The following is a 25,227-nucleotide window of genomic DNA, read 5'->3' as shown; positions in this document are numbered from 1 at the left end:
AATCAATCTTTTTCTTGGTTATTTTTGTCGGAATTATGTGAAGAGGTTAGGGTATGCCTAGTAGATAATGTATCTTTCCTCCACATTAAGAAAAATATGTTGTCGAAATTAGCACTACCCGTCAATTCTTGATCAAATTCTTGATCAAATTCCTTTTCAATGTAATTGCTTGAGTGACGATGCATTCGCGACAATCCTATCGTGATAATTATTGTTTTTTAAAATATATTTTATTTGTAAATATATTAAAATAATATATATTTTTATTTTTAATATCAAAATCTCAAAATAATAAAAATATATCAAAAAAATAATTTAAAACAAAACACCTTAAATTTTTTAAAAAACACAGTCACACCGCAATATCACATGAGACAATAGTAGCATGCATCATTTCAAATCATGATTGGGACAAAAAAACCCATAAAAAACAACGCTTTTCTTTCCAACTATAATTTCAACGACATCATTACCATGTAAATAAATAATTAGTCATTAATTGCTTTGATGCTGATGTCGTGATGCTGATGTCGTTGACCATTAATTATATGTTTGGTATTATGATGTAAATTATTTTTTATTTAAAAATATATTAAAATAATTTTTATTAGATTTATATTTATATTTTTGACTTAGCACATCAAAATTTTTTAAAAATACTAAAAACAAACATTAATTTGAAATTTTTTTAAGCCAAACACGCTCCAACATAATTTCAAATGAAAAAAAAAAAGTGACTAAGTTTCTTGTGTCCTGCCTTTATAGATGTGTGTGTTTGTTGATAAAAGGAGGAGGAGGAAATAATCAAACCCATCAGACTAATATCGATCACAAGATAGATCCTGTGATGGTGAATGAACGTACGAGGCCCAAGCCCAAGTATGAATGGAAGGCATTGAACCACCACGGCCCATTACTAATGCATGAAAGAAAAAAGATTTAGAAACAAAATCACAATTGTAAAATTAAAGAAAGGATAAATATATTAATAATAATAATAATCAATAGCAAGGATCCCATGATGATTCAAGTAAAAATTAATTTAAACTCATATAATAAAATTATCATAATAATATTCGTATGAAGTCATATTCATAAACAAATCGGTCTAAAAATAACTTGAATTTTTTATAGTTTAAAGTGATAAAAAACAAACAAAAAATAAAGAATAACGTTAAAGGAATTTTTTTAAAAAACTTTGAAAATATTTTAAAATCTCATAAATTATCTAAATTTAAGTTGTTCAGTATCAGAAGATGTTTCTTTATTTTCTTGAAACATAGAATACATAGACAATAAAAATAAAAAATTACATATTTTTCTTATACTTAATGTTTCGTAAATTGAAAGTACAAAAATTTATTTATTTTATATTTATATTTATATTATTTTATTTAACTTTAACTAAATGATATTTTATCATTATATTTATAATGCACGCAACAAAAAAAATATTCCCATCAAGTCAATAACTTTATTGTCAAGAAAATATCATGAGCCGTACCATTTCTAGCTCAAAAATAAACGTGGACTTTGAAAATATAAAAAAGACTTTGATTTTTTTTTCCCTAGTTTAATCACTTGACCATTCTCTGTTTGTTTTAAGAGAAAAATTAAAATCAAAACCCAACCAAGAAACAGTAACAGTGGACAGGACAAAAGTTCTCGCCGTTCCAAACAGCACCAGAAGTTCAACCTAAGTACCTAACTAACCACTTGCCAGGAAAGAGTCTCGTGACGCACCAAGACCGGATAAATTACAACGTAATCCTTATAGTATAGAAAAATAATCAAAGAATCCTTATAGTTGTAGAAAACATGTATGTAGTCCCTATATTTTAAATTCACTTATATTATGGCTCTTTTGTCAATTTAGTTTTTTTTTAGGGGATATGAGTGGTATTGTGGATATTGTTTAGGGGTGCGAGTGGAGTCTTATGTACACCTTTCTCCCTTTCTTTCCAGCCCTGTTCCAACCCCTCTCCCTTCCCTCACTCACTCTCTGCCCCAAAAATAATAAAAATAAAAATCAGACTCTCACTCTCTATTTTCTAATCCCTCTACACTTGAATTGGGGATTTCTAGATTTTGATCAGCACATGGTAAACGTCAAGTCGTTTACACAAAAAACCCTCAATTTTGCTCTAATTTACAATGGATTCAAATTCTGTTGTGTTCGACATCAGCTCAGACGAAGAGCCGGCGATTGAAGAGCCCAAGGAGTTCGACGACGATTGTAACTGGTTGACGGAGTTGTTACGGACCGTTGACCAGGAGAAGGATGATTCTGATGAGGTTGTGATTGTCGGGGAGTATAATCCGCCGAAACCTAAGTCTAAGTCAAAGTCGTCGAATCAGGTGGCGGATATTAAGTTTGTTCTCGATGATGACGATGATGATTGCGTTGTGTTGGGCGGTGATCCTGATAAGCCGGTTTCTGCTGTTGATGATGTCTGCCGGAACGAGACCGATAGTTCTGACGACGGTGATGATGTTCTTGTTGTTGCTGAAAAAGGCCAGGTAATTCCTTCTTTTTTTTAAAAAAAAAAAAGTTAATGTGTGTAAATAAGATGGAATTTTTATGTTAGGGTTCTTGTGTGTTTGAGAGAAATATAATTATGTGGTTTTGTTGGCGACGAATGGTGTAATTATTGTGTAGGAAATTGTTGTTGATTTTGTGTTGCAGTAATGTGAAGGTGGAGGATGAGAAATTGAGACGAGTAAGGGGATATGAAAGTGCAACCCCGCTGGCGATTTTACTATCAATTTGTTGTTTTTGAATGATGGTTTGTGCTGTATTCATGAAATGTTGGGATGATTATTGTTCTGTTGGAAGTGAAGGATTAGGGCTGGATTCTTTCAAGGAAGGTGAAAGAAGGAAATTAAAATACATGAGCTATGGCGAAAGCCTCTCGAGCCTGTCATGAAGGGAGCTTCTAAACTGATTATTTGGGACTGCCTCACTGTTACTTAATGTGATAAGGGGTTTAATTGAGAAAATTACATTTCTTAATGGTTGAGCATTTGGTTTTGGTTTTGAGATTATTCATGGAATCTTGGTTAATTTTGTTCATGATATTCACTTCTGTGTCGCATGCAATGCAAGTTGTGTGAATCATTTAGGGACTTGGTTGGAAGTTACTTCTGGCCACTATATGTTCGGGTTCGTTCCCTGAATTTGTGTTCATTTTTAACATGTGAGAGGTTTGTTAACAGATTTGTAAACTACCCTTGGTGGGTGTCTTTTTATTCTGTTTCTTGCTCATGTATTACTAGGCCTGACTTGTTCCTGGAGTTGTAATTTGATGTAAGACAGTCCATTTAACAAGAGGAATTATTCTTCAAGTGAGCTGCTTTGTGAATAGTATTTATTAGTAGCATCTGAAAAAGTAATTGAAATTTCTTAGGCTGCTCAATTGTGTTTAAATGCTCAGAAAAATAAGAGCTTTTGGGCTATCAGATTGCCTATGACTATATATTAAAACTCTTAGAATGTAGATAACCTCAAGCTAGGACTCAATTGTGGAAATCCAACTCAACATTAAGCCTGGAAATTACCAAAATCAAGACTTGTGAATGAAGAGAACAGAAATCAATGAAATCAATTTCTTCCTAGCCTAATTAAATGTGAAAATATGGTGTAAATCTGCCGATATGGACTTTGAAAACTCTTTAGCAGGCCCTCATCTGCTTAAGAGAAGAACTCGAAATGTTGTGCATAATCCATGGATTTTTACTATTCGCTTTTAAACCGTCAAAATTTGTCTGCTTGCAGTCTGATAATCTCTTTATTTTGGTAGCCCTAAATCCCATTTTTTCCCCTGTTTGGGCATGAAGCTGTTGGTACTATTTCTCTGATGCTTACCTTCCTTTTTGCAGGTTGCATGTCGAGACTACCCTCATCCAAGACATCTTTGTGTTGAATTTCCTTTTGGTTCTACTCCACATGAAAGACATTGTCACCTGGCAAGTTTGCTCTAAACTCTTCTGTAAAAGCCAAACATCAACTCTTTATAGTCAATACTTACATTCTGTTATTCTGATTTCTGTGTTTCATGACATGCAGTGCCACTGTTACGTTTGTGACTCACTTGCACCATGTGTGCACTGGGGTACAGGTGTCTCTACTATTGACCATTGTCATGCCACTGATAAGCAGGAGACGTGGAAAAATCAGCGTAAAATTTATAGAACAGGGAAAGATGCTCCAGTTCCAGTTTCAAAACTTCCTGACGTTACTGTTCCAATGGCCTTGCCCCTACTTAACCATGTAGGATCTCTAGATATTGTACCGCATAATCAGTTATTGACACACAATCCTATGCTGCAGAATCAGGTTTCCAGGATACATAAGATCCGTTCTTGCTCCTCCTCCACCATGGGCATCAGATACCGTAGAAGTCGTCAACCAGGATGTGTTCTAGGCAGAAATAGACTCCTATCTCGCTCAGTTTCACAACAAGGACTTGGTGTGCGTATTGATGTTCAACGGGATAGACATCCTAATGCCTTAGGTCAGCGATTTGTCTCTTCTAGTACAATGTATAAAGGGCCAGGACTTGTTGCGCATGCTTTGGGTACAAACCATCCCACACATGTACCATTGAACATGAATTATGCTCCTGCTTCAGGATATGCAAGGAATGTTCCTCCTCTGGCTACATCAAAGGAAAATCCCTCTAGTTTGCATTATGTTTTACCCAATGCAAATTTTGAATCACATACATACCAGAGCTCCCCCCAGCCCAACATGGGCAGTGTCATTGTAAATACCGTGCCTTCGAGATCTGAAGTAGGCAGTCAACCTACCCTGCAGTCAAACGATGGCCAAAGTCTTTATCAGCTTGGGAATCAAGGTGAAAATGATGCAGATTCGTTTTTTTCTGATTTTGACTTTTGTCAAGTTAACAACTCAAGTCAAAGTGATCAGGGAGCTTCTATTGAAAATATTATTCATGGCACAGTGTCCAACAATGAGCCATCAACTGTTAAGCTGTTAAATTCTCAGTTTGCTGAAATTGAAAGTGCTCAATTCCACTACAAGGATCATGAGCTTGTTGATAGCATTTTTTTAAACCAAGCTGTTCCAGTGGTTTCAGATGGTTTTGTGCCTCATGATCTGAATGGCTTTTCTCCTGAACGTGCTATTGACCAAGGTATGCCTTATTTTGATGAAAATTTTTGGAGTGATCCGACACATGTTTAGTCATGGCCACTGCTTGTCTTAAGAAAATAAGCATGGATGATTGTTGCCGCTAATGTTTCACAAAATAAACATAATAGCTGTTATTTTTAAGCTGATTGTGTAAAATCCTTCTTGACAAAAATTGTACAAAGTTCATGCAACCATTGATGCCTTTTTGAGGCTGGCTGTTATGTGTTCTTGTATTTATGAATCCAAATGTTAGATGAACAACTCTGCAAATTTTCTCTCACTCTTTTCCCCTGGAACCTCTATGTTGGCCTCCATCATTTCCATCTATCCATTTTCTGCAATTCACGCAAGTCCAAGAGCTGGTCGTCTATCTTTCTTCAGTAGGTTATTTGCAGAACGCTAGAAGTATTGATGTTGCAATGTGATGAATGGTTATCAATCCTCGGCTGCTGGTAACCATTGATCCGTATACAGGTGCTGTTAAGAAAGGTCCGATATGCGCAGGGCTGGGTCATGTGATGGTGTATGGCCACAGCTGGGTCAAGTATCAGTCTGTTGAGAGCCAGAAATGGTCTTTTATTTCCATAGTCTGCTGTTGGTCACCAATGGTCGTCACGAGATGATTGTCATGTGTGAGAAGCCATAGACTCCGCTGACAGTGATAATCCCCTGTAGCATATTTTATTTTACTGGAAAAGAACGTAGCCTTATTAGTTATGAAGAAGCACTATGTTCTATGGTTGGTTCCATTTTATCGGCCTGAGAATTTTCACCAGCATTTCCTAAAACATTATGATCGTCTTGCCTGAAACCATGGATGGACTTGAACGAGGTCCTGACTGTTTTTCTGGATATGATGATGGAACTCACTATTTTTTATCTTTTAATATTGGGTTGAATGAGGATTGAGTATTATAATTTGTTTTTTTTAAGATTATCATGGTTTCACGATTAAGGTCAAGGATTTAACAAGTTAATTCAGGTTGGTTTAGTTCAATCCAATATGTTTTCATTTCAAATATTTTTAAAAGAAATGTCTTGAAATGTTTTTAGTTAAATAATATTTTTAATAATTATTCGAGTTGTTTTTAGATATATTAAGTTAAAAGAAATTCTACTAGAAAACATATTATTAACACCTAAATATTTTTTTTTACTTTCATATTTGACCTGCAGTTTTAGTGTTAAACTAGATGTCATGCTTGCGCGTTGCCGCGGGCTTGTGGCATGCTTGTGTGTTGTCGTGAACTTATAAAAAAAAAAATATGGAGAAAGACTGTTGTAATCTCCAATGTTTTCAAGAAAAAACTATAAAAATAATTTTAGGCAAAAAACATAAAAAAAAAAAGGAAAAAAAACTATGTAGGGAAACACTGTAACAATCTATAGTGTTTTGTGAGGAAATATACAGTTGTAATTCTCAACCAGCTTAATAGTAAAAAAAATAAAATTGACAGATAATTTTGAAAAAATTCATAACAAAAAAAAATATGTGGGGAATGATCCACGGTGGTTTAAAGAAAAAAAAGTACAAAACTAAATTCTCAACTAGCTTAATTAAAAAAATAGAAAAATCATATAAAAAAACAAAAATCATAAAAAAGAAAAAAAAAGGAAAAAAGACCCATGTAGAGAAACACTATAGCAATCCACGATGTTTTGTGAAGAAAACTACACTTGTAATTCTCAACCAACTCAATATTAAAAAAATAAAATCGACAAAGATAATTTTGGAGAAAATCATAAAAAAAGCATAAAACCCATGTGGAGAAACACTGTAGCAATCCAAAATGTTTAAAGAAAAAAAACTATAAAACTAAATTCTTAACCATCTCAATATTAAAAAAATAAATTCAAAAAAGATAATTTTAGAAAAAAAAACATGTGGAAAAACACTGTAGCAAAACAATGTGTGGAGAAACACTCTAGCAATTGACAATGTTTTAAAGAAAAAAACTATAAAGCTAAATTCTCAACCAGTTTAATAGTAAAAAAATAAAATCATCAAAGATATTTTTGAAAAAAAACATTAAAAAAAAAGATAATTTTAAAAAAAAAAATGAAAAAACAAAAAAAATAATTGAAAAAGCATGTGGGGAATGGAAAAAATAAATAAAAAAAAACATGGGGGGAAAGCTAAAATACTTTCCCCCACACGTTTTGGAATATTATTAATAATAATCTAGTATTTACTAAATGTGCAAAATCTAATTTTGACAAAAAAAAAAAAAAAAACTGAAACAAAAATCTGTGTCCCATAAGATGCCATGGTTTAAATGATGAAAAGAAAGGATTTTTTTCTTCCATAATTGGGTCAAATTTAATTTATTTTCTATAAATTAATTATTTAAACAAGCTATATTTATAATTTTCATATAAAAAAAATTAACAATTCATTGCAGTAAAATCTTAAAACCATAGGTGCTAAAATCTATACTTAGATTTCTTTCAAACCAACCATCTACTAAAATTTAAGTGATTTATCTGCAATCTATTAACTCAATTATAAAAATTAATATATATATATAAAATATTTTTAAAAATTAATCCAAATTAATTTGTTGATCCTGGACTTTAATCACGTTTGATTCCATACCAAGTCAGATAATTACGCTAAAAAAACGAGGTACTGTTACTCTACGATAGACATTTGATTAGAGATATTTTGACTCGAGCGAGTCCATTGCGGATTAAAAAAACGTAATTATTGCAATTGAATAATACTAAATATTAAGAAATATAATAATAATAAACTTTAATAATACACATATAACATGAATTAGTAAAATCTAGAAATAGATTCCGAATTAAGATCATGTGGATTTTGAAGTTTTTTATTATCTTTTTATTTTTTTGTATTTTTACTATATACTTCTTATTTATTTATATTCAATAATAAATAAAATTATTGTAAGAGGTACCTCTTAGGTCTCAGCTTCCGAAGCTTCATGAAAATCTCCGAACTGGCTGCGTGCGTGTGTTGTAGTATAAAGAAGAGAAGTCCAAGACACTAGAATCCCTCTGTAAACCACGAGACAAAAACACAAACACCTTTCGTGTTTCAAGAAACGCCGACGGCAGCTGCCTCTTCTACTCATCAGTAGTCTGTGTCTCTGCGTGTCTTTCCTTCTCTGTGTGTCGTAAACAGCAATTAGGGAAATGGCGCTATGGATGGAAGCAGGGTCAGAACCCAAAACGGAGAGCGAGATTGCTGACCTCCAAGCCATCTCCGCTCTTAAACACTCTACTGCACTTGAACTTAAGGTAATTATTTATTAATTTATCTCTTCTTCATCTTTTTCAAGAATTACTGCTATTATTTTTATTTCCGTTCAGATTCTTGAATGCCCATGATTTTTTTTTTGAAGGAGAAAGGTAATGAATATGTGAAGATGGGTAAGAAGCATTACTCTGATGCTATCGAATGCTACACGAGGGCGATAAACCAGGACGCTCTTAGTGATTCTGACAACTCAATCGTTTATTCCAATAGAGCCCATGTGAATCTACTTCTCGGAAATTACCGGCGAGCTCTTACAGATGCTCAGGAGGCTATTAAGCTTTGCCCCACCAACGTTAAGGTAGTTTTATATTTGTTGTTGTTATTATTATTATTTTTTATTTTTTATTTTTTTATCTCAAGTCCTTCCTTAGCTTGCTTTATTTTCTGGAAATTGCTTTGATGTTCTGGTCTGCTGTGAATCATCTGGTTTAATTACTAGGCAATGTATCGAGCTGCCAAGGCCTCTCTGTCATTGAGTTTGTTGGTGGAGGCAAAATCTTTTAGTGAAAATGGACTCGAGCAAGACCCAGATAACGAAGAACTGAAAAAGCTTGCCAAGCAGATAAATTTAGTGAAGGTGGAACATGATAAACGTGAGGCTGAAGTTTCAAAGGCTGTGTCAGAGGCTAAGGTTCCATTTTTGAACTTTTAGAATGAATGATGAGCTGTAAAGTATAGGTAACAATCTTTTCTCTACTTCAAATGTTCAGGACCTACTTTCTGCCATTGAAGATAGAGGGTTGAAGGTGGGGAAGGCAATGTTTGGAGAACTTGTTGGATTGAGGAAACCAGTACTTGATAAAAATAAAATTCTTCATTGGCCGGTTCTTCTTCTGTATGCAGAGGTTATGTCCAGTGACTTCATTGAAGACTTCTGTGAAACAGACATGTTTTTGGCCCATCTTGACATGATATCCATTTTTTTAGCATTCTTTGTTTTTATTAACATATGTCCTATTAATTTGCATTTAATGTTCCCTGCCCTTATATATATACTGCATTATATGATATCCTTAGCTTTCAAACATGTTCTCAGAAAGTTGTCCACCATTGCCATGGGATACAGAAAACAATTATACCCGTGAAGCTGTTGAATTATACTATGAGGTAAGCTCTTTCTAGTCATAGCAATGCTCACAAATCATCTCATTTGTTATTCGACATTGCAGTGTTCTATCAAAGATTTAATCATGACCCTCTTGCTATTGTGCTGTATGCAGAATAATCTTATGTATTAGGGCTGCTAATATTGTGTTTGTTTTGTGTGCGTATTTGGAGATAAGGCTGCTTATATCTTTAAACTGCTAATTATTTTCAAACGTGATATACCCCTTAGGCGTTTTGAGTGCTACTTAGTCATTATTTTGAAGTAATGTCCAGATCATAATGATTTAGAGAAGATTATCTGTCCGAAAGTTCATATACATCAGACTGACAATATTATATAGCAGTGGGTTGCATATGTAGCTTTGGTGATGACTCTTTACTTCATTTCTAATTACTGCTCTTCATTCATCAGGCTGGTTCTGGAGTTCCTTTATCCAAGAAAAAAATTCTTCATTATCTACTAGATGGGACCTCGGGTGCCAATGTGGAGAGTGTTGATGAAGAGAAGGACGCCATTGAAAGTCATGGTTCAGGTATCATAAAATTTTCTAATATTCCCTTACGAAGACTGTTCTTTTCAAGCAAGTTTCATCACTTGATTTTGGTTCCACTTTCCAAGGAGAAGGTGATTGCAGCCACTCTATACCTGCTGTATTTTGTTGTTTGCTGTTGCTTCTTACTTATCAGTTCCATGTATGCTGTAGACTGATTCTGGTATGCCAAAACTAAGGTCTTCAGTTGGGGGTTGGGATCAACTGACTTGTACCAACAGCAATCATTTAGCGGTTTGTTCCTTCTGTCCTTGATAGATAGGAGGGCCTCTGTTAAGCATGTGGATTGTGTTCTTTAGTTTCCAACATTCTTGGTTATGATTCCCTAATAATCATATTCACTGAACCAAATCAAATGGAATGAAGTGTCACCCTGTCATCAATGTTAGCCAAATAAGAATAGTTTCCTTTAAAATCATGCTAGCCAACTGCATTATGTTGACTCTTTGTTACAGAATTTGTCAGAAACCATTTTATTTTAAGAATTAAGGAATAGTATCTTTAGAAACATGCTAGTCAAGTGGATTATGTTGACCACAGATTTTGTCATAACCGTTTTATTGGAGGAATTAAAGAATGATGCCTTGAAATGTTGAATACTGTGATACTAGATAAGTTATTAGGCGCACCTGCTTCACCAAGGGCTTCATTCTCTAATTTCAAGTTTCCTCAGCTTATTTTGTTAAGACTGATGATATAGGTTGATGTGTTATTATTTAATCGATTTGGTCCACATTCACAATTGTTAGGTAGCCAAAACTAAGGAGGTTGAAATCAAAGAACCTCTGCTATATAATCAAAGAACATGTGCTATATACTTGCCAGAGGAAGTACTAACTGTCAAGGAGTGAAAACTACAAGGAACTAGCTAACTACTGGTGTTGGTACAAGTCATGTTTCTTTCGACCATTTATTTCGCATCAACATGGATTGTTTTATGTATTACCCAGGTGAATGTATCTAAACTTCTTCTGTTAAACTTTCCAGGAAAGGGCTCTTCAAAATGGGTAAAAGTAAATGAAAAGAGAATGCTTTGTGATGTTTTGAAAGAACCTGACTTCATAATCTCTGGGATCCCAGGTCTGCGTATAGGTTCTTGACAATTTTTGTGTGCATAAGTGCAGCCATTTCATTTCCATTTCGTTTTATTTCTCTCCATTCAATTGTGGTATGTGCAGTTTTTTATGTCGTTTCAAAACGCTCGAGCTTCTATAAAGAGTTCAAAGCTGGCAAGTGGTCTCTTCCACCATGAGCAAGTTATGTCTGGACGGTGACTAGTGACACTGGTTTTCAAAGGTTGTTGACATCCACTAATGAGTCAAAGCAAACTACCTCGATGGCACCTAGTACCAGCCACAATTTCATTGTTCAGGATTATAGATGCAAACCAACCATAAAGTATCACTACGGTCAGCAGCCCCAACACCGTGTCTGGAAAAACAAGGGTGTCATGTATCAACTGTTCAGGCTATCATGCTGCTTAAATTTTCTCATATCAAGAACCATTGAAATTGAGTACTTATTGCTTATTTTATATGGATAGCCAGAGCTGAAAGCGCTTGAAAGATATGTAATGAGGCTCCTTTAGCCCAACTTTTGCTAGTCCACTGTTGTTACACCATTTGCAATTGTTATGTATCAATATATTGACCCAAATCTTCTTTTTTTCTTCTCCCTTAAATGCAACTCCAACCAATTAAGTTCCTTGGGAAAAAATGGAAAATCTTGCCCTTTTTTTTATGGCATTCTGTACCCTTCCAAATTCTTCTGACCTTTTCTTAAAAAAGAATCTAGTGGTGGCAAATCAGGCATTATCTTTGATACTTGATTTTCATAATGACATACGCCAAGATCCTCCCTTAGTCCAAGGAGGAATAAAGGGAAATCGGTTACAAAGTCTGAGTCTACGAGTATTTGTGTCAAAATGATATTCTATTCAACCCTGGGATCTCCTTGGAATCTCCTTCAACCCAGGAATCTCTCTTTCTTTCCTTTATAAACAAACCCAACATCTTCCATTCAACAAGCACGCACACAGCCATTTTTCTTTCCTTTTTTTTTATTATTTCTATTTACAATGGCAGCTCTAACTTGCTCTGCCTCTGACCTCCAGTCCTTACTAGGTGGTGCTGCCAATGCCACGGCAGCTGCTGAGTACATTTGTACTCGCTTTGTTGCGGTTTCAGACCATTTTGTTGACACAGCCTATGCTGTTGACAACACTTACCTTCTTTTCTCTGCCTACCTTGTCTTTGCCATGCAACTTGGCTTTGCCATGTTGTGTGCTGGGTCTGTACGTGCCAAAAATACCATGAACATTATGCTAACCAATGTTCTTGATGCTGCCACTGGTGGCCTTTTCTATTACCTTTTTGGTTTTGCCTTTGCCTTTGGGAGCCCTTCCAATGGATTCATTGGCAAGCAGTTCTTTGGCCTTGAAAGTTTTCCATCACCTTCTTTCGACTATGGCTACTTTCTTTATCAGTGGGCTTTTGCCATTGCAGCTGCTGGGATCACTAGTGGATCCATTGCTGAAAGAACACAGTTTGTTTCATATTTGATATACTCCTCATTCTTGACTGGTTTGGTTTATCCTATTGTCTCTCATTGGTTCTGGTCAGCTGATGGTTGGGCTAGTGCTGGTAGAACTGATGGTAATCTTTTATTTGGATCTGGGGTCATTGATTTTGCTGGTTCTGGTGTTGTACATATGGTTGGAGGGATTGCTGGACTCTGGGGTGCTCTCATTGAAGGCCCCCGAATGGGAAGATTCGACCATGAAGGCAAGTCGATGGCTCTCCGTGGACATAGTGGTACATTGGTTGTTTTAGGCACATTCCTATTGTGGTTCGGGTGGTATGGTTTCAATCCAGGTTCATTTCTCAACATCCTAAGAACTTATGGAGATGTTGGTTCTTATTATGGCCAATGGAGTGCTATTGGTAGAACAGCCGTGACAACAACACTTGCAGGGAGCTCTGCTGCACTAACCACTCTCTTTGGTAAACGCATGCTTGCTGGAAACTGGAATGTGACTGATGTCTGCAATGGTTTGCTAGGTGGTTTTGCAGCAATCACCTCTGGATGCGCGGTTGTAGATCCATGGGCAGCGATCATTTGCGGATTTGTTGCAGCTTGGGTCCTAATTGGCTGCAACAAACTGGCAGATAAATTCCATTATGATGATCCTTTGGAGGCAGCACAACTTCATGGAGGGTGTGGTGCATGGGGTATTATCTTCACTGCATTGTTTGCAAAGGAAACATATGTCAACGAGATTTATAGTGGGAAACCAGGGAGGCCATATGGACTGCTTATGGGAGGTGGTGGAAGGCTCTTGGCAGCACACATGGTCCAGATTTTGGTGATCACAGGATGGGTGAGTGTGACAATGGGGACATTGTTCTGGATACTGCACAAATTCAAGCTTCTGAGGATCTCAGCGGACGAGGAGATGGCAGGAATGGATTTGACAAGCCATGGTGGATTGGCATATGCATATTATGATGAGCATGATGATGCAATGCAGAAGAAATCATTTATGATGACAAAGGCGGATCCCTAGGTTGTTTGATTTAGTTTCAGGAACTGCATTTGATCTTTAATCTTCTTAATCTGTTTGTCTTTTTCGTTGTCTTAGCCTGCACAGTCTAGACTAGGAACCAATGAATTAACTCAAGGAATTTGATTGGATGATGAATTCCTTCGAGAAATCAGTATTGGAATCTTAAAAATCTGAATTTCATTGTTTAATTATTTCTTTCTAAGATGGATTATGCTTTAAATTATGAAAGTTCTTCCCCTATAATGACACCATCAAGTGTCTTTCCTCGATCAGCAAAAGGCATCAACAAGTTGGCAGTCGCATGTAGGTGGGGCTTTCTCTTGACACTTCAAATTTATATAAAGGATCTCATGATGATTACATCAAGATTTGGGCAATTTCTTCAAAATTGCTGCTGCTTGCGATTTTTGGAAAAGATTCCCCACAACAAGAACTATAAAATAGCAACCTCCTGAAGAAGGCAAGGCAAGGCATGGCGGCACCTGCTAATTGCAACAACTGTTTAAACCATTCAAGCACCAACATAAGCATTCTATTTACTGAGATAATAACCAAACACAGATGAAAAGGGACATCTCAAATCCTCCTATTTTATGCGAAATCTATATTAATTGTATAAAGCAATTGGAATGCTAGTGTTGTTTGCTTTCCAAGTTCTAAATCCACCCACGCATCCTTGCCCTGAAATCAACTCCACCGAAACAATGTGCAATCATGTCCAAAGACTATCCATTTCCCACTGCTAATCTCCATCTTTCTCAGACAACACCTAGCTGCTTTTTTACTTCGTCTTCGTGATCAGTATACACATAAGCAAGCCCACCATGGCTTGTCAAGTCCATTCCTGCCATCTCTTCTTCTGCTGAGATCCTCAAAAGCTTCAACTTATGCAGAATAAAAAACACTGTCCCCATAGTGACACTCACCCAAGCCACAATCACCAAAATCTGTACTATATGTGCAGCTAAGAGCCTTGCGCCACCTCCCATGAACAGCCCATATGGCCTCCCTGGTTGACCTGGATAAACCTCATTAACATAGGCCTCCTTTGCAAACAATGCAGTAAATATAATCCCCCAAGAACCACACCCTCCATGAAGTTGTGTTGCCTCCAAGGGATCATCATAATGGAACTTCTCAGCCAACATGTTGCACCCAATAAGAACCCAAGCAGAGACAAAACCACAAAGAACTGCAGCCCATGGATCGACAACGGAGCACCCACCAGTTATGGCAGCAAACCCACCAAGCAAGCCATTGCAAACATCAGTAACATTCCAGTGACCAGCTAACAACCTCTTGCCAAATAGAGTGGTCAATGCAGCTGTGCAGCCTGCTAGAGTTGTGGTCGCTGCAGTTCTACCAATAGCACTCCATTGTCCATAATAAGAACCACTTTCATAACTTTTCGAGATGTTGATAAACGAACCAGGATTGAATCCATACCAACCAAACCACAACAAGAAAGTACCTAAAACAACCAATGTGCCACTGTGTCCACGGAGAGTAACAGCACGACCAGCATGATCAAACCGGCCGATACGGGGACCTTCAATGAGGGCACCCCACAAACCAGCAACAGCACCAACCAAATGGACCACACCAGAACCAGCAAAATCAATAACACCAGAACCAAACAGGAGATTTTCTGCTCTTGCAGGGCTAGCCCAGCCATCCGCGGACCAGAACCAATGTGAGACAATAGGATAAACCAAACCAGTCAAGAAAGAAGAATATACCAAATAAGCAACAAACTGAGTTCTTTCTGCTATAGAACCACTTGTGATTCCTGCTACTGCTATAGCAAAAGCCCACTGATACAGGAAATAACCATAATCAAACGATGGCGATGGGAACTTGCTCAAGCCAAAGAAGTGTTGGCCAATGAATCCATTTGATGGTGAGCCAAAAGCAAGAGCAAAACCAAAAGTATAGTAAAACAGACCACCGGCTGCAGCGTCAAGAACATTCGTCAGCATGATGTTCATCGTGTTCTTTTCTCGGACAGAACCAGCACAGAGCATGGCAAAGCCAAGCTGCATTGCAAAAACCAAGTACGCAGAAAAAAGAAGGTATGTGCTATCCACTGCGTATCCTGTATCAACGAATTTGTTTGAGATAGCCTCAAAACGGCCACAAAAGAACTCAGCAGCAGCCGTGGCATTGGCACCATCGCCCAGAAGGGGGTAGAGGTCAGAAGCTGAGCATGATAGAGGCGATGATGCCATTGAAAGGTGATGTAAGTTCTCTTAGTGCTTCTGCCAAAAGGTATGATGATGATGGTGGGGTTGGTGACTAAATATAAGAAGGAAGGGAAGGACTATGGAGAGAATCTGATGGTGGGGACTTGCTGTTTATGGTATCCGTATACTCATGGCAAACTATGGGTGGCTATTTGTTGGCCGTTGACTGTATATTCTCTTTGGCTAAATAAAGCCTGAGGTCTATTTCTGGCTCGTAGAAACGATAGAAATTAGCTGTATCCTCTGCTAATTCCCAATATTAATGCTCAACAACAAGAACATATACTAATAAAAATTATAAATATATAAGTGAACTTTAAATTAGCGGAATAGAAGATACGAAGATACAGAGGGAGAATACAAAAGAAGAACTTGATTTCATATGTTTCTTTCACTAAATATATTTATATTTATATTTTTTGTATCTTTTTTTTTTATTATTATTATGAAATACTAACTGGTTAATTTTTTTTAATGTTATGATTTAATGGCTGGTGTGTATTTTTGTATTTTTTTTCTTATCATATTCTTTTATACTTATACTTAGTGCTGGTTTACATCTCTTGCTATGTTGCGGGTTGAATTAAAAAATATTTAAATATAAAAAAAAATATTCAAGTTAAAAAGAACTATAAGATACTATCATTAAATCTAATTTAGCTAATCAAACTTTAAAACTTTCAACTTGAGTCCTTGTCAAGTCTATGTTTTCTATTAAATCATGCAAGAGTTGTTTTAATGTAATCTGGTCAACTTAGCAGGTTAAAAGACAAATAAAAATCAAAGGAAAAAAAAACATGTGTTTAAAGGCAATGTGGACAACCGTTAAAAGGGATTTGACTTTTTTTAAAAAAAAAATTGAACCTGATATTTTTTTTTTCTTAAAACTAAAAGTAAGACGATAATGTATTAGATCGATTTCAATCAATCCAAGTTAACTCATCAAATTCAAGTTAACTCATCAAATCTGTGACATGAGTTGTGGATTTAAATAAGTTCAATAACATTTTTTTATTTTAATTATATGATAAAAAAATAAAAATCAATTCAAAACCAACCCAATATTAAAGAATGAAATTGAAAAAATAAATAAATAAAACTCATCAAAAACCTAATGTTGAAGTTTTTTTTTTTTAAAAAAAAAAAAAGAGGTCAAGTCAGGTGCACGAGCCTTAGTTAGGCAACCTAGATAACTCGTAAAAGGCGGTTTGACTTTTCAAAAAAAAATTAAAGTTGACATCTTTTTTAAAAAAATAGATGGTGACGTTGATTATGGATTCTAATGGATTTAATAATATTTTTTTTATTTTAATTATATAATAAAAAATAAAGACCGGTTCAAAATCAACATAATATTAAAGTACAAAAATAAATCAAAAACCCAATATTAAAAGTGTCAGAGCCTTAAAAAAACACAAACATGTAGGCTTAGGTCAAGCCCGCACTACTGGGCTATATTTATTTTTTCTTTTTAGAAGAGGTGGATGACAAAAACACCTAATAGACATCATAAGAGTTTTTTTAAATCATTTAATAACCTCAAAATACCAAAAAAAACCAAAATCAACTTAACCTAAAAAATTAAAACAAAACACAATTTTTTTTTCAGACATGTTTATAGGAAAAACTCACTATCATTGAACTCCTCATCATCGAATGGAACTTGTTGACAATAAACTTGACAATTTTTACTGTTGGTATCGCAATAACGAATTATCTTCTCACTATTCATTATTTCCTGACAACATTATCTCTCCTCTCTTTAACCTAAAAAAAAATAAATAAATAAATTTTTAAATTAAAATAAATTTATCATGAATTTAGAGTGAATGATATATTTTTTTCTGTTTTAATTTGGGTTTAACTTCATATAATTAGACCCTAAAATAATGCAATTGAAAGGGAAAAAAAACACTAAGAATGTTTAGTGTTCATATGAGCAGTGGTTAATTTTTAAATTTGAGGTGAGCTATGTATTTTTTTAGTGTTTTAATTTGGAGTTTAATTTCAAATAATTATACCATAAAATAATAAAAAATTTAAAAATGAAAATAAAAAATTAGTTGAAGGTCCACCTTCATATAAACAATAAAAAAATCTTGGAGAATTAATAGAATCTTGAGAGAATTTTATTTCAAAATCATAATAATCTAACGATTTATGCGTATTCTTGAATTTTGTTTATTATTATTATATGTTTACCATTAATTATTTAGTATGTGTTGAATTATTATTTTGTTTATGAAATCAAGGAAATGCATAATTATTATACCATAATTATATTATTTTAAAAATCGAGAAATTGAATCGTTGCACCATTTTCGATTTCTCATCTGGCTTTCTATAATTGCAGGATTCACTTGTTGGGGGGAACGACCATTGATTTCACAAATATATCTTGGAAAAAGGAACCCTAATTTATTTTGAAGGGGCAAGAATCTGTGTGCAGATGAGATTCCATGCATCTTGATTCTCGACAGAGAAGGTAAATTAATTATTTAATCGGTGTTTTCGGTTTCAGAATCAGTCATTAATTGACTTCCTAGCAGCAATTACAGTTCATTACCACCCTGTAATTAGCATTTTGGTTGCACAATTAGCCATAAATTTACTACTTACAGTTCATTGCCACCCTGAATTTAAACTGACTACTTGACCTAAATTCAATGGATACCGAAATGAATTCAAGCTCTTATATATAAATGATTTCCACTTAAAATATTTCAAAATGATTTTTTTATATGAAAATAATTTTTTTTTCAGTTTTTTTTTTTATTTTTAACATAAACACGTAAAAATTATTAATTTTTAAAATATTTTTTCAAGTAAAAAATAACATATTTTAAAAATTTTCATCTGCCCCTTTTGGATTTTAGTGGCGTATTCATCTAGCACTTTTAGATTTTAGTTTCACAATTTTCATCTTCTCCTCGTGTTATTCATAAATCTTTAGAAATCAGCATCCATTCACCTCCAAATCTGCACGACAGTCTCTCCTGCCCTAGCCTCACTACATTGGAACAGGTTCTGGTTGCTCATGTCTTCACCAGCATGCCTGCTTAAAAGGATTTTTATGCGCTATGAGATGGTAGGAAGTGAAACTGTAAGTAGCTCCATTAGCACCAAGCCTCTGTCGACTAGGTTGGTGCTAGATGCAAAGGATTTAACCGTTAACTAAAGTAAATATACATATGCACAACATACCATTATCCAGCAGCCATAACTATTTCCGGCGAAAAATCAGTCTCTCCATCAGACAATTCAAAAGGTTGGATCAACACACAGATGCTTCAGTTATCATCATATTGTGACATTGCAATAAGTAACACAGATATTCATTTAACACAAACACAGCAAACATACCATCCTCATCCATGCAAAACCTCAAGATTCTATCAACATTACCACCTTTTCATACAAGTAAAAGCTTATAAGTACATTGTGCACACGATTCTTATTTCATGCATAATATCCTTGCGCCTAAAAGGTTTTTATCTTTTCCATTCAACCGAAAAGAAAGGAAGGCGACAGCACAGCACATCGCATTCCCTATAAAATAAGGCAGGCAGGCCATGAAACGCCATGGGACTTAACCTTAGACTTGCATATCAAGCACGCACCGGAGGCAGCTACCCTCATGCAGCAGATCAAATGCCTGGTTCATCTCTGGAAGAGTCAGATTATGGGTGATGTACTCATCAACCTTAATTTCCTGTGATAAGAGTGGATAGGATAACTCAGCATCCTGTTTAGTTTAAGTATTGAATGCACAAAGAAATATATAGTTACATGATATGCTCATACCTTTTTCATGTACTTGTCTACGAGCATAGGCACCTGTGAACGGCTCTTAAAACCACCAAAAGCTGTTCCTTTCCAAACACGGCCAGTCACTAACTGGAAAGGACGAGTGCTTATTTCCTGGCCAGATGCCGCAACCCCCACAATAACCGAGGTTCCCCAGCCCTAAAAATTTCCAGGCAAGTCACAAGTGATCTCTAGATAAATACATGGCTATTACCACTAATTCAAGCATACTTGCCTTATGACAGCACTCCAAAGCAGCCCTCATTACAGAAACATTTCCGATGCACTCAAAACTATAGTCAACACCACCATCAGTGAGATCAATGAGCACCTGTTGAATTGGTTTATCGTGGTCCTTTGGATTCACAAATTCAGTAACTCCAAAATCCTTTGCTGTTGCATAGAAATTTACAAATAGTAATTAAGACAGGCGTCTAAGCATGATGTATATTGATATAAGCATCTTTCCTCCACAGCTTGGAAACAGATAATCTCTTAGGCTAGATAAAGCGATGAAGATGATGCTGGAAAATCGACACTCCCATATTCCACATTAAAAGGCAGTTCTGATATGTAGATATGTTTCCTTTCAAGTAATAGGTTTTGGAGGTGTTTATTTGAACCACAGCTGAAATGCAGTGCATTAGCCATGGAGGTGTGCTAATTTAGTTATAATACACCACACCATCGGCATGGCAATTTTAAGCATATCCATGTCATCCAGTATAAGACATTTTATTTTCCTACTAGTTGCCAATTGAATGGACCAGCAGACAACGAACTACAACCATGTGTGTGGGGATTCAGGAAGGGAGAGGGAGGAAAGGAAGTGGAAGTATATGAAGGGAGTTGAGGGGAAGAAAAAGGAAGGAAAAATGGGAGTTGAGAAATATTTTTTGGGTTATAGCAAGGGTGGGGAAGGTGATGATTATATATCCTTGAGGTTATGAGGTAGAGTTTATTATAAAGTTACCCCCTTCTCCTTTATTACCCACCAACTTGGGAGGGTCCTTTTCAAAAAAAAGGAGAGGAATGGAGGGTTAAAAAATCCCTTTGCCTCCCATTAAAAAGTTCTTCCAGACAAGGTCAGTCAATTAAAGACACAATATCCCTCGGTTTGAGGACAGAAAAATGATTGTCAAACAGACAAATTATGTAAATTTATTCTTGAACACTCAAGCATGCTAAATGGAATGGAGAACGAAGAGGTACCTCTGTCAAACTTTTTGCTGTCAATATCTATACCTATAATCCGTGAAGCACCAGCTGCTTTTGCACCCTCTGCAACCTGTCCATAAAAAAAAGTTAATTTTAAGTGGACAACAGAAAATGGTTCTATTTTTCCAAGGGTGAGGGAGACCAAGCTAGATAGGCATTTTTCACAACTTACTGCAAGGCCAACTGTCCCAAGTCCAAAAATAGCAACAATGGACCCTGCTTCAACTTTTGCAGTGTTCCAAACTGCTCCAAGACCTAAACATAACAAGTGTGTTATACTTGCATACATGAAGATGAATGCATTACATCATCTAAAAAAATCTAAACAGACATCGAAAAACAAGAGTAGGCTTCAATCAGAAGAGTAATCGCATAAATAAGAATTAATGTTGCAGCTAAGCTTAATTTTTAGCAAACCAGCAATTCAGCTAGTGATTCAAACAGAAACTTCAAGTGCAACAAAAGAATCTTCCTAGAGAAGAACTTTATTTTAAAGGGATAGATTTAAAAGTTCCTAAAGCAAATCAATAGTAACCACAATGTAGCAAAAAGAACAAGCCATTAGGAAAATGTGTTGGGGCATTGTTGAATATGAACGACAATATCCAAGGAAAACAATGCTTTAGGAACTGGCTCTCCACGCAAGTACGCCAAAGATTAACAATAGAAATGCAGTATATCAACAGAAAAATTACTTTGTCGTAATTTAAAGTATTGAAAAACTAAGATACACTTACCAGTAGGAACACCACAGCCAAGGAGGCAAACCTTCTCCAAAGGAGCTTTTGGGTCAATCTTAGCAACACTAACATCATGTACAACTGTATACTGGCTGAATGTTGAGGTTCCCATGAAATGGTAGATAGGTTTTCCATTAATTGAGAAACGACTTTTACGATCATTCATCATGACTCCAACACCAGTTGCTGTGCGAACTTTGCCACAAAGGTTCGTCTTCCCTGATTTGCAAAACTTGCACTCTCTGCATTCTGCCTGGTAGCAAGGGATAACATGATCACCTGGTTGAACCTCAGTCACACCTTCACCAACACTTTCTACAATCCTGTGTCAAGAAAACCAACCACATCTCCTGTTCCAATAAAAGACAACACAAGCAGTTGAATACATTGGATAATGTCTATGATATGCATACCCAGCAGCCTCATGACCAAGAATACAAGGGAAGAGCCCTTCCGGATCCTGCAAGGCAAAAATTAAATAACATCAATATCAAACAAATAAATAAAAATAATAATGGCAGCAAGGATATAAAGCCCAAAAAGAAAAGAAAAAAATGGAAGAAATCTTGAATGTTTATTAGATTAAGCAACAAGGCATTATGTTTAGTTCTTCATAAAAACACAAAATAAAACTAATATATTTGTAATAACTGTTCCTTTTCAGGCTACTCAAAATACACCAAATCAAGAGCATCTGTTCTTTTACTGCCCTAAGCCTTGCACTTTCTAGTTTAGATAACATTCAAGCTTATCGCACTGACAGATGGCAGGCAAAGATCAACCCTTTTTGACTAATGAAGAACTGGAAATTCCTAAAATCAAGTGCATCTTTTCTTTTACTGCCCTATGCCACGCACTATACAGTTTAGCCAACATTCGAGCTTATCACACCCTTAGATGGCAGCAAAGATCAACCATTTTTGACCTATGAAAACCTAGAAATTCAAGACAAAACACCCAAAATCAAGTGCATCTTTTCTTTTACTGCCCTATGCCACACACTATCCAGTTTAGCTAAAATTCAAGCTCATCACACCCATAGATAGAAGCAAAGATGAACCCTTTTTGACCAATGAAAAGCTATAAATTAAAAGACAAAATACCCTAAATCAAGTGCATCTTTTCTTTTACTTCCCTTTGCCACACAATATCCAGTTTAGCCAACATTTGAGCTTATCACATCCGTGGATGGAAGCAAAGATCAACCCTTTTTGACCAATGGAAAAATAGAAATTCAAGACAAAATACCCTAAATCAATATCATCTTTTCTTTTACTGCCTCCGCCACACACACTATCCAGTTTAGTTAACAGAGCTTATCACACATATAAATGGCAACAAAGATCAACCCTTTTTGACCAATGAAAACCTAAAAATTTCAAGAACAGCCTTTTCTTTCTTTCTTTTTCCCCCTTTTTTCTATAATAATTGCCAACATTTCCTACAAAAAAATTAAAGAAAAATATATATGGGCATTATCAAAAAGCAAATAATAATAACAGTACGAAACTCTTGAGATCAGGAAAATTCCCGGAAAAAGAAATGAAATTTATAAAAGAAAATACGATACCTTGCCACTCCAGGTGTAAGCATCAGTGTGGCAAAGAGCAGCGAAGAGAATCTTGACTCGAACCTCACCGGCCTGTGGTGGAGCCACCTGCACTTCCTCTATCACCAGCGGCTTGTTCGCCTCCCAAGCAACCGCAGCTTCACATTTTCATTTCCAAATCCAAAATCATATATTCGGCTATACTAATTAAAAACACACACACACACACACATGCATACATAGATACATTACGTCTGTGTGAGAGAGAGCGAGAGAAAGTACCTCGGCAAGTGATGACCTGTCCCTGAGTAGCCATGGATGGATGGATGGATGGATGGATGCAGTGGAAGTCAATTATAGAGCTAAGAGAGTGGCGGTGGAAGAAGGTGTGGATGTTTTTTATAGATAAATAGGGGCCAAGGAGTTCCCCCTTTCTTTCTTTTTTTTCTTTTTTTTTTAATAAGAGGCCATCATATTAAAAAAAAAAAAAAAAACTAGTTATTTGGTTTTTTTATAAAAATAATTTATTAAGATAATTTATGAATATATTATATTGATATAAGATTGTTTAACTGATTGAATAATATTTTTTTATTACTGAACAAAAAATAAATGATAATATCAATAATAACACTTTAATAATAATGAAATAAGTATTGATGTATTAATATTATCATTTATTTTATATTATTTATCATACTTTAATTAACAGTCATTCATAGAATTCAATCATAGTTTAGAATTATTTTTCTTAGTATTACAATTCTAAAATTCTTATGACCAAATATTCAATAGTTAAATTCTTATATTTTTTTTATATAATCTCTCCCAGCCTAATTTCATTATAACCTAATCTAAATATTTTAGAAAAAAATAAAAATATATCATCTAAATGTAAATATTAATTTTAATATATGAATTTAAAAGATTAAAAAAAATTTAAATATTTTGTTATCAAACAGAAAAAAATCATAAACCCAATAAAAAATATATTGTTTGATATTAAATATAAAAAATGATTTTATTAATTATTAGTGAGCCAGATTTATAATTTATGACCAAGAAGGAACAAAATCTTTTCGTACAAGGTCATTGCTTTGACAACTCTGTGGTAGCCAATAGGCATGTTCCACGTTCTGCAAGAGAAATTCTAAATGCAATGGAATAATCATTTATTTAATGATAAATACAATTATTTTAACTGCCAAGCCTACCTGGAATTTTTTAAGTTTATTCTAAGCCAAATCATCAATCGAAATATAAATAATACGGTAGTATTTTTTAAAAAAAATATTTTTAAAAAATATATATTAAAATAATAATTTTTTTTTAATATCAAAACATCAAAAAAAATTAAAATATAAAAAACTTAATTTGAAGTAAAACGATTTAATTTTTTAAAAAAGTATTTTTGAAATATAAAAATAAATAGGTTCAAAATCTAGTTTGGTTGTGGAATGGATTTTATGATATATAATTTAAGAGTTGTTTTAAATTAAATTTTATTTTGAACTGTTTGTTTTTATACTGACGACCTAATGAATTGATACTTAAGACTATTGAATTTTGTAAAAAATAATACTATTAAAAATAATAATAATTCACTCGGATGTATCTAGGCCTAAACTAGTTCAGACTTCAGAGCCTGGGCCACAACTATGCCTCTACTTGGAACTTTCTTCGCGAAAGTGACTTGGGTTCGTGGTGGGCCTGCTCTAAATGAGTTGGGTTTTAGAGATGTGAGTCTCTCGTATTGATTTCGGGCTTTTGAAACAAGCCTGCAACAGTGGGCTTTTGTGGGCTTTGGTGACAGATTTGAGAGCCAGGTGAGTGCAAGGGAAGTGACCTGGGCTCAAAAAGCCTTAGACCTTTTTGGTGTGACAGTAATCTCGCTATTAAATAAAGATTTAGAGATTATTGAGAAAAGTCAATTGCACCGTGTTTCAAAATGACATTTCGAAGTGCAGTAATGATTTTTTTTAAATAATTTTTTTAAATATATCAAAATA

The 25,227-nt window shown here is 35.0% G+C and overlaps 5 protein-coding genes across 13 annotated transcripts; 3 read left to right on the top strand and 2 right to left on the bottom strand.

The window, feature by feature from the left end:
* The first annotated feature begins 1,942 nt into the window (after positions 1 to 1,942).
* Positions 1,943 to 5,909, top strand: LOC7461482 (RPM1 interacting protein 13). Of its 4 annotated transcripts, none has more exons than XM_024595385.2 (5): positions 1,943 to 2,520; positions 3,880 to 3,966; positions 4,067 to 4,856; positions 4,965 to 5,156; positions 5,630 to 5,909. In XM_024595385.2, the coding sequence occupies exons 1-5, from the start codon at positions 2,155 to 2,157 to the stop codon at positions 5,776 to 5,778; spliced, it is 1,584 nt and encodes a 527-aa protein (XP_024451153.2). In that variant the 5' UTR covers positions 1,943 to 2,154; the 3' UTR covers positions 5,779 to 5,909. The 4 variants fall into 4 exon arrangements, with proteins under 4 accessions (XP_024451153.2, XP_024451154.2, XP_024451151.2 ...); XM_024595386.2 differs by having other exon boundaries at positions 1,944 to 2,520; positions 4,067 to 4,514; positions 4,632 to 5,156; XM_024595383.2 differs by having other exon boundaries at positions 1,944 to 2,520; positions 4,067 to 5,156.
* A 2,156-nt stretch (positions 5,910 to 8,065) lies between these two features.
* On the top strand, positions 8,066 to 11,761 carry LOC7461481 (uncharacterized). Of its 6 annotated transcripts, XR_008058443.1 has the most exons (10): positions 8,066 to 8,419; positions 8,524 to 8,736; positions 8,878 to 9,069; positions 9,149 to 9,351; positions 9,467 to 9,545; positions 9,958 to 10,170; positions 10,250 to 10,330; positions 10,846 to 10,980; positions 11,084 to 11,176; positions 11,275 to 11,327. XR_008058443.1 is itself a non-coding variant. In XM_052450273.1 (8 exons), the coding sequence occupies exons 1-8, from the start codon at positions 8,315 to 8,317 to the stop codon at positions 11,346 to 11,348; spliced, it is 1,080 nt and encodes a 359-aa protein (XP_052306233.1). In that variant the 5' UTR covers positions 8,072 to 8,314; the 3' UTR covers positions 11,349 to 11,761. The 6 variants fall into 6 exon arrangements, 1 of the variants encoding a protein (XP_052306233.1); XR_008058444.1 differs by lacking the exon at positions 10,846 to 10,980 and having other exon boundaries at positions 8,067 to 8,419; positions 11,275 to 11,424; XR_008058445.1 differs by lacking the exons at positions 10,250 to 10,330; positions 11,275 to 11,327 and having other exon boundaries at positions 8,069 to 8,419; positions 9,958 to 10,078.
* Positions 11,762 to 11,879: 118 nt separating this feature from the next.
* Positions 11,880 to 13,852, top strand: LOC7459532 (ammonium transporter 1 member 2-like). The gene has a single exon (XM_052450272.1). It carries the CDS (start codon positions 12,174 to 12,176, stop codon positions 13,659 to 13,661), a length of 1,488 nt encoding a protein of 495 aa, XP_052306232.1. The 5' UTR covers positions 11,880 to 12,173; the 3' UTR covers positions 13,662 to 13,852.
* A 310-nt stretch (positions 13,853 to 14,162) lies between these two features.
* LOC7459531 (ammonium transporter 1 member 4) lies at positions 14,163 to 16,185 on the bottom strand. The gene has a single exon (XM_002301801.3). The coding sequence runs from the start codon at positions 15,887 to 15,889 to the stop codon at positions 14,420 to 14,422; it is 1,470 nt and encodes a 489-aa protein (XP_002301837.1). The 5' UTR covers positions 15,890 to 16,185; the 3' UTR covers positions 14,163 to 14,419.
* A 3,109-nt stretch (positions 16,186 to 19,294) lies between these two features.
* On the bottom strand, positions 19,295 to 23,668 carry LOC7461480 (alcohol dehydrogenase class-3). Its single transcript, XM_002301800.4, has 9 exons — positions 23,501 to 23,668; positions 23,240 to 23,376; positions 22,083 to 22,129; positions 21,667 to 21,992; positions 21,102 to 21,184; positions 20,924 to 20,999; positions 19,947 to 20,104; positions 19,709 to 19,870; positions 19,295 to 19,616 (listed from the first exon to the last, which is right to left on the bottom strand). Exons 1-9 carry the CDS (start codon positions 23,532 to 23,534, stop codon positions 19,500 to 19,502), a joined length of 1,140 nt encoding a protein of 379 aa, XP_002301836.4. The 5' UTR covers positions 23,535 to 23,668; the 3' UTR covers positions 19,295 to 19,499.
* Positions 23,669 to 25,227: the final 1,559 nt, after the last annotated feature.

The sequence above is a fragment of the Populus trichocarpa genome, chromosome 2, assembly GCF_000002775.5.
Source record: "Populus trichocarpa isolate Nisqually-1 chromosome 2, P.trichocarpa_v4.1, whole genome shotgun sequence".
Taxonomy (NCBI): Eukaryota; Viridiplantae; Streptophyta; class Magnoliopsida; order Malpighiales; family Salicaceae; genus Populus; species Populus trichocarpa.
Note: the sequence above shows the minus strand (reverse complement) of the source record. Positions and strands in the feature narration are given on the sequence as shown.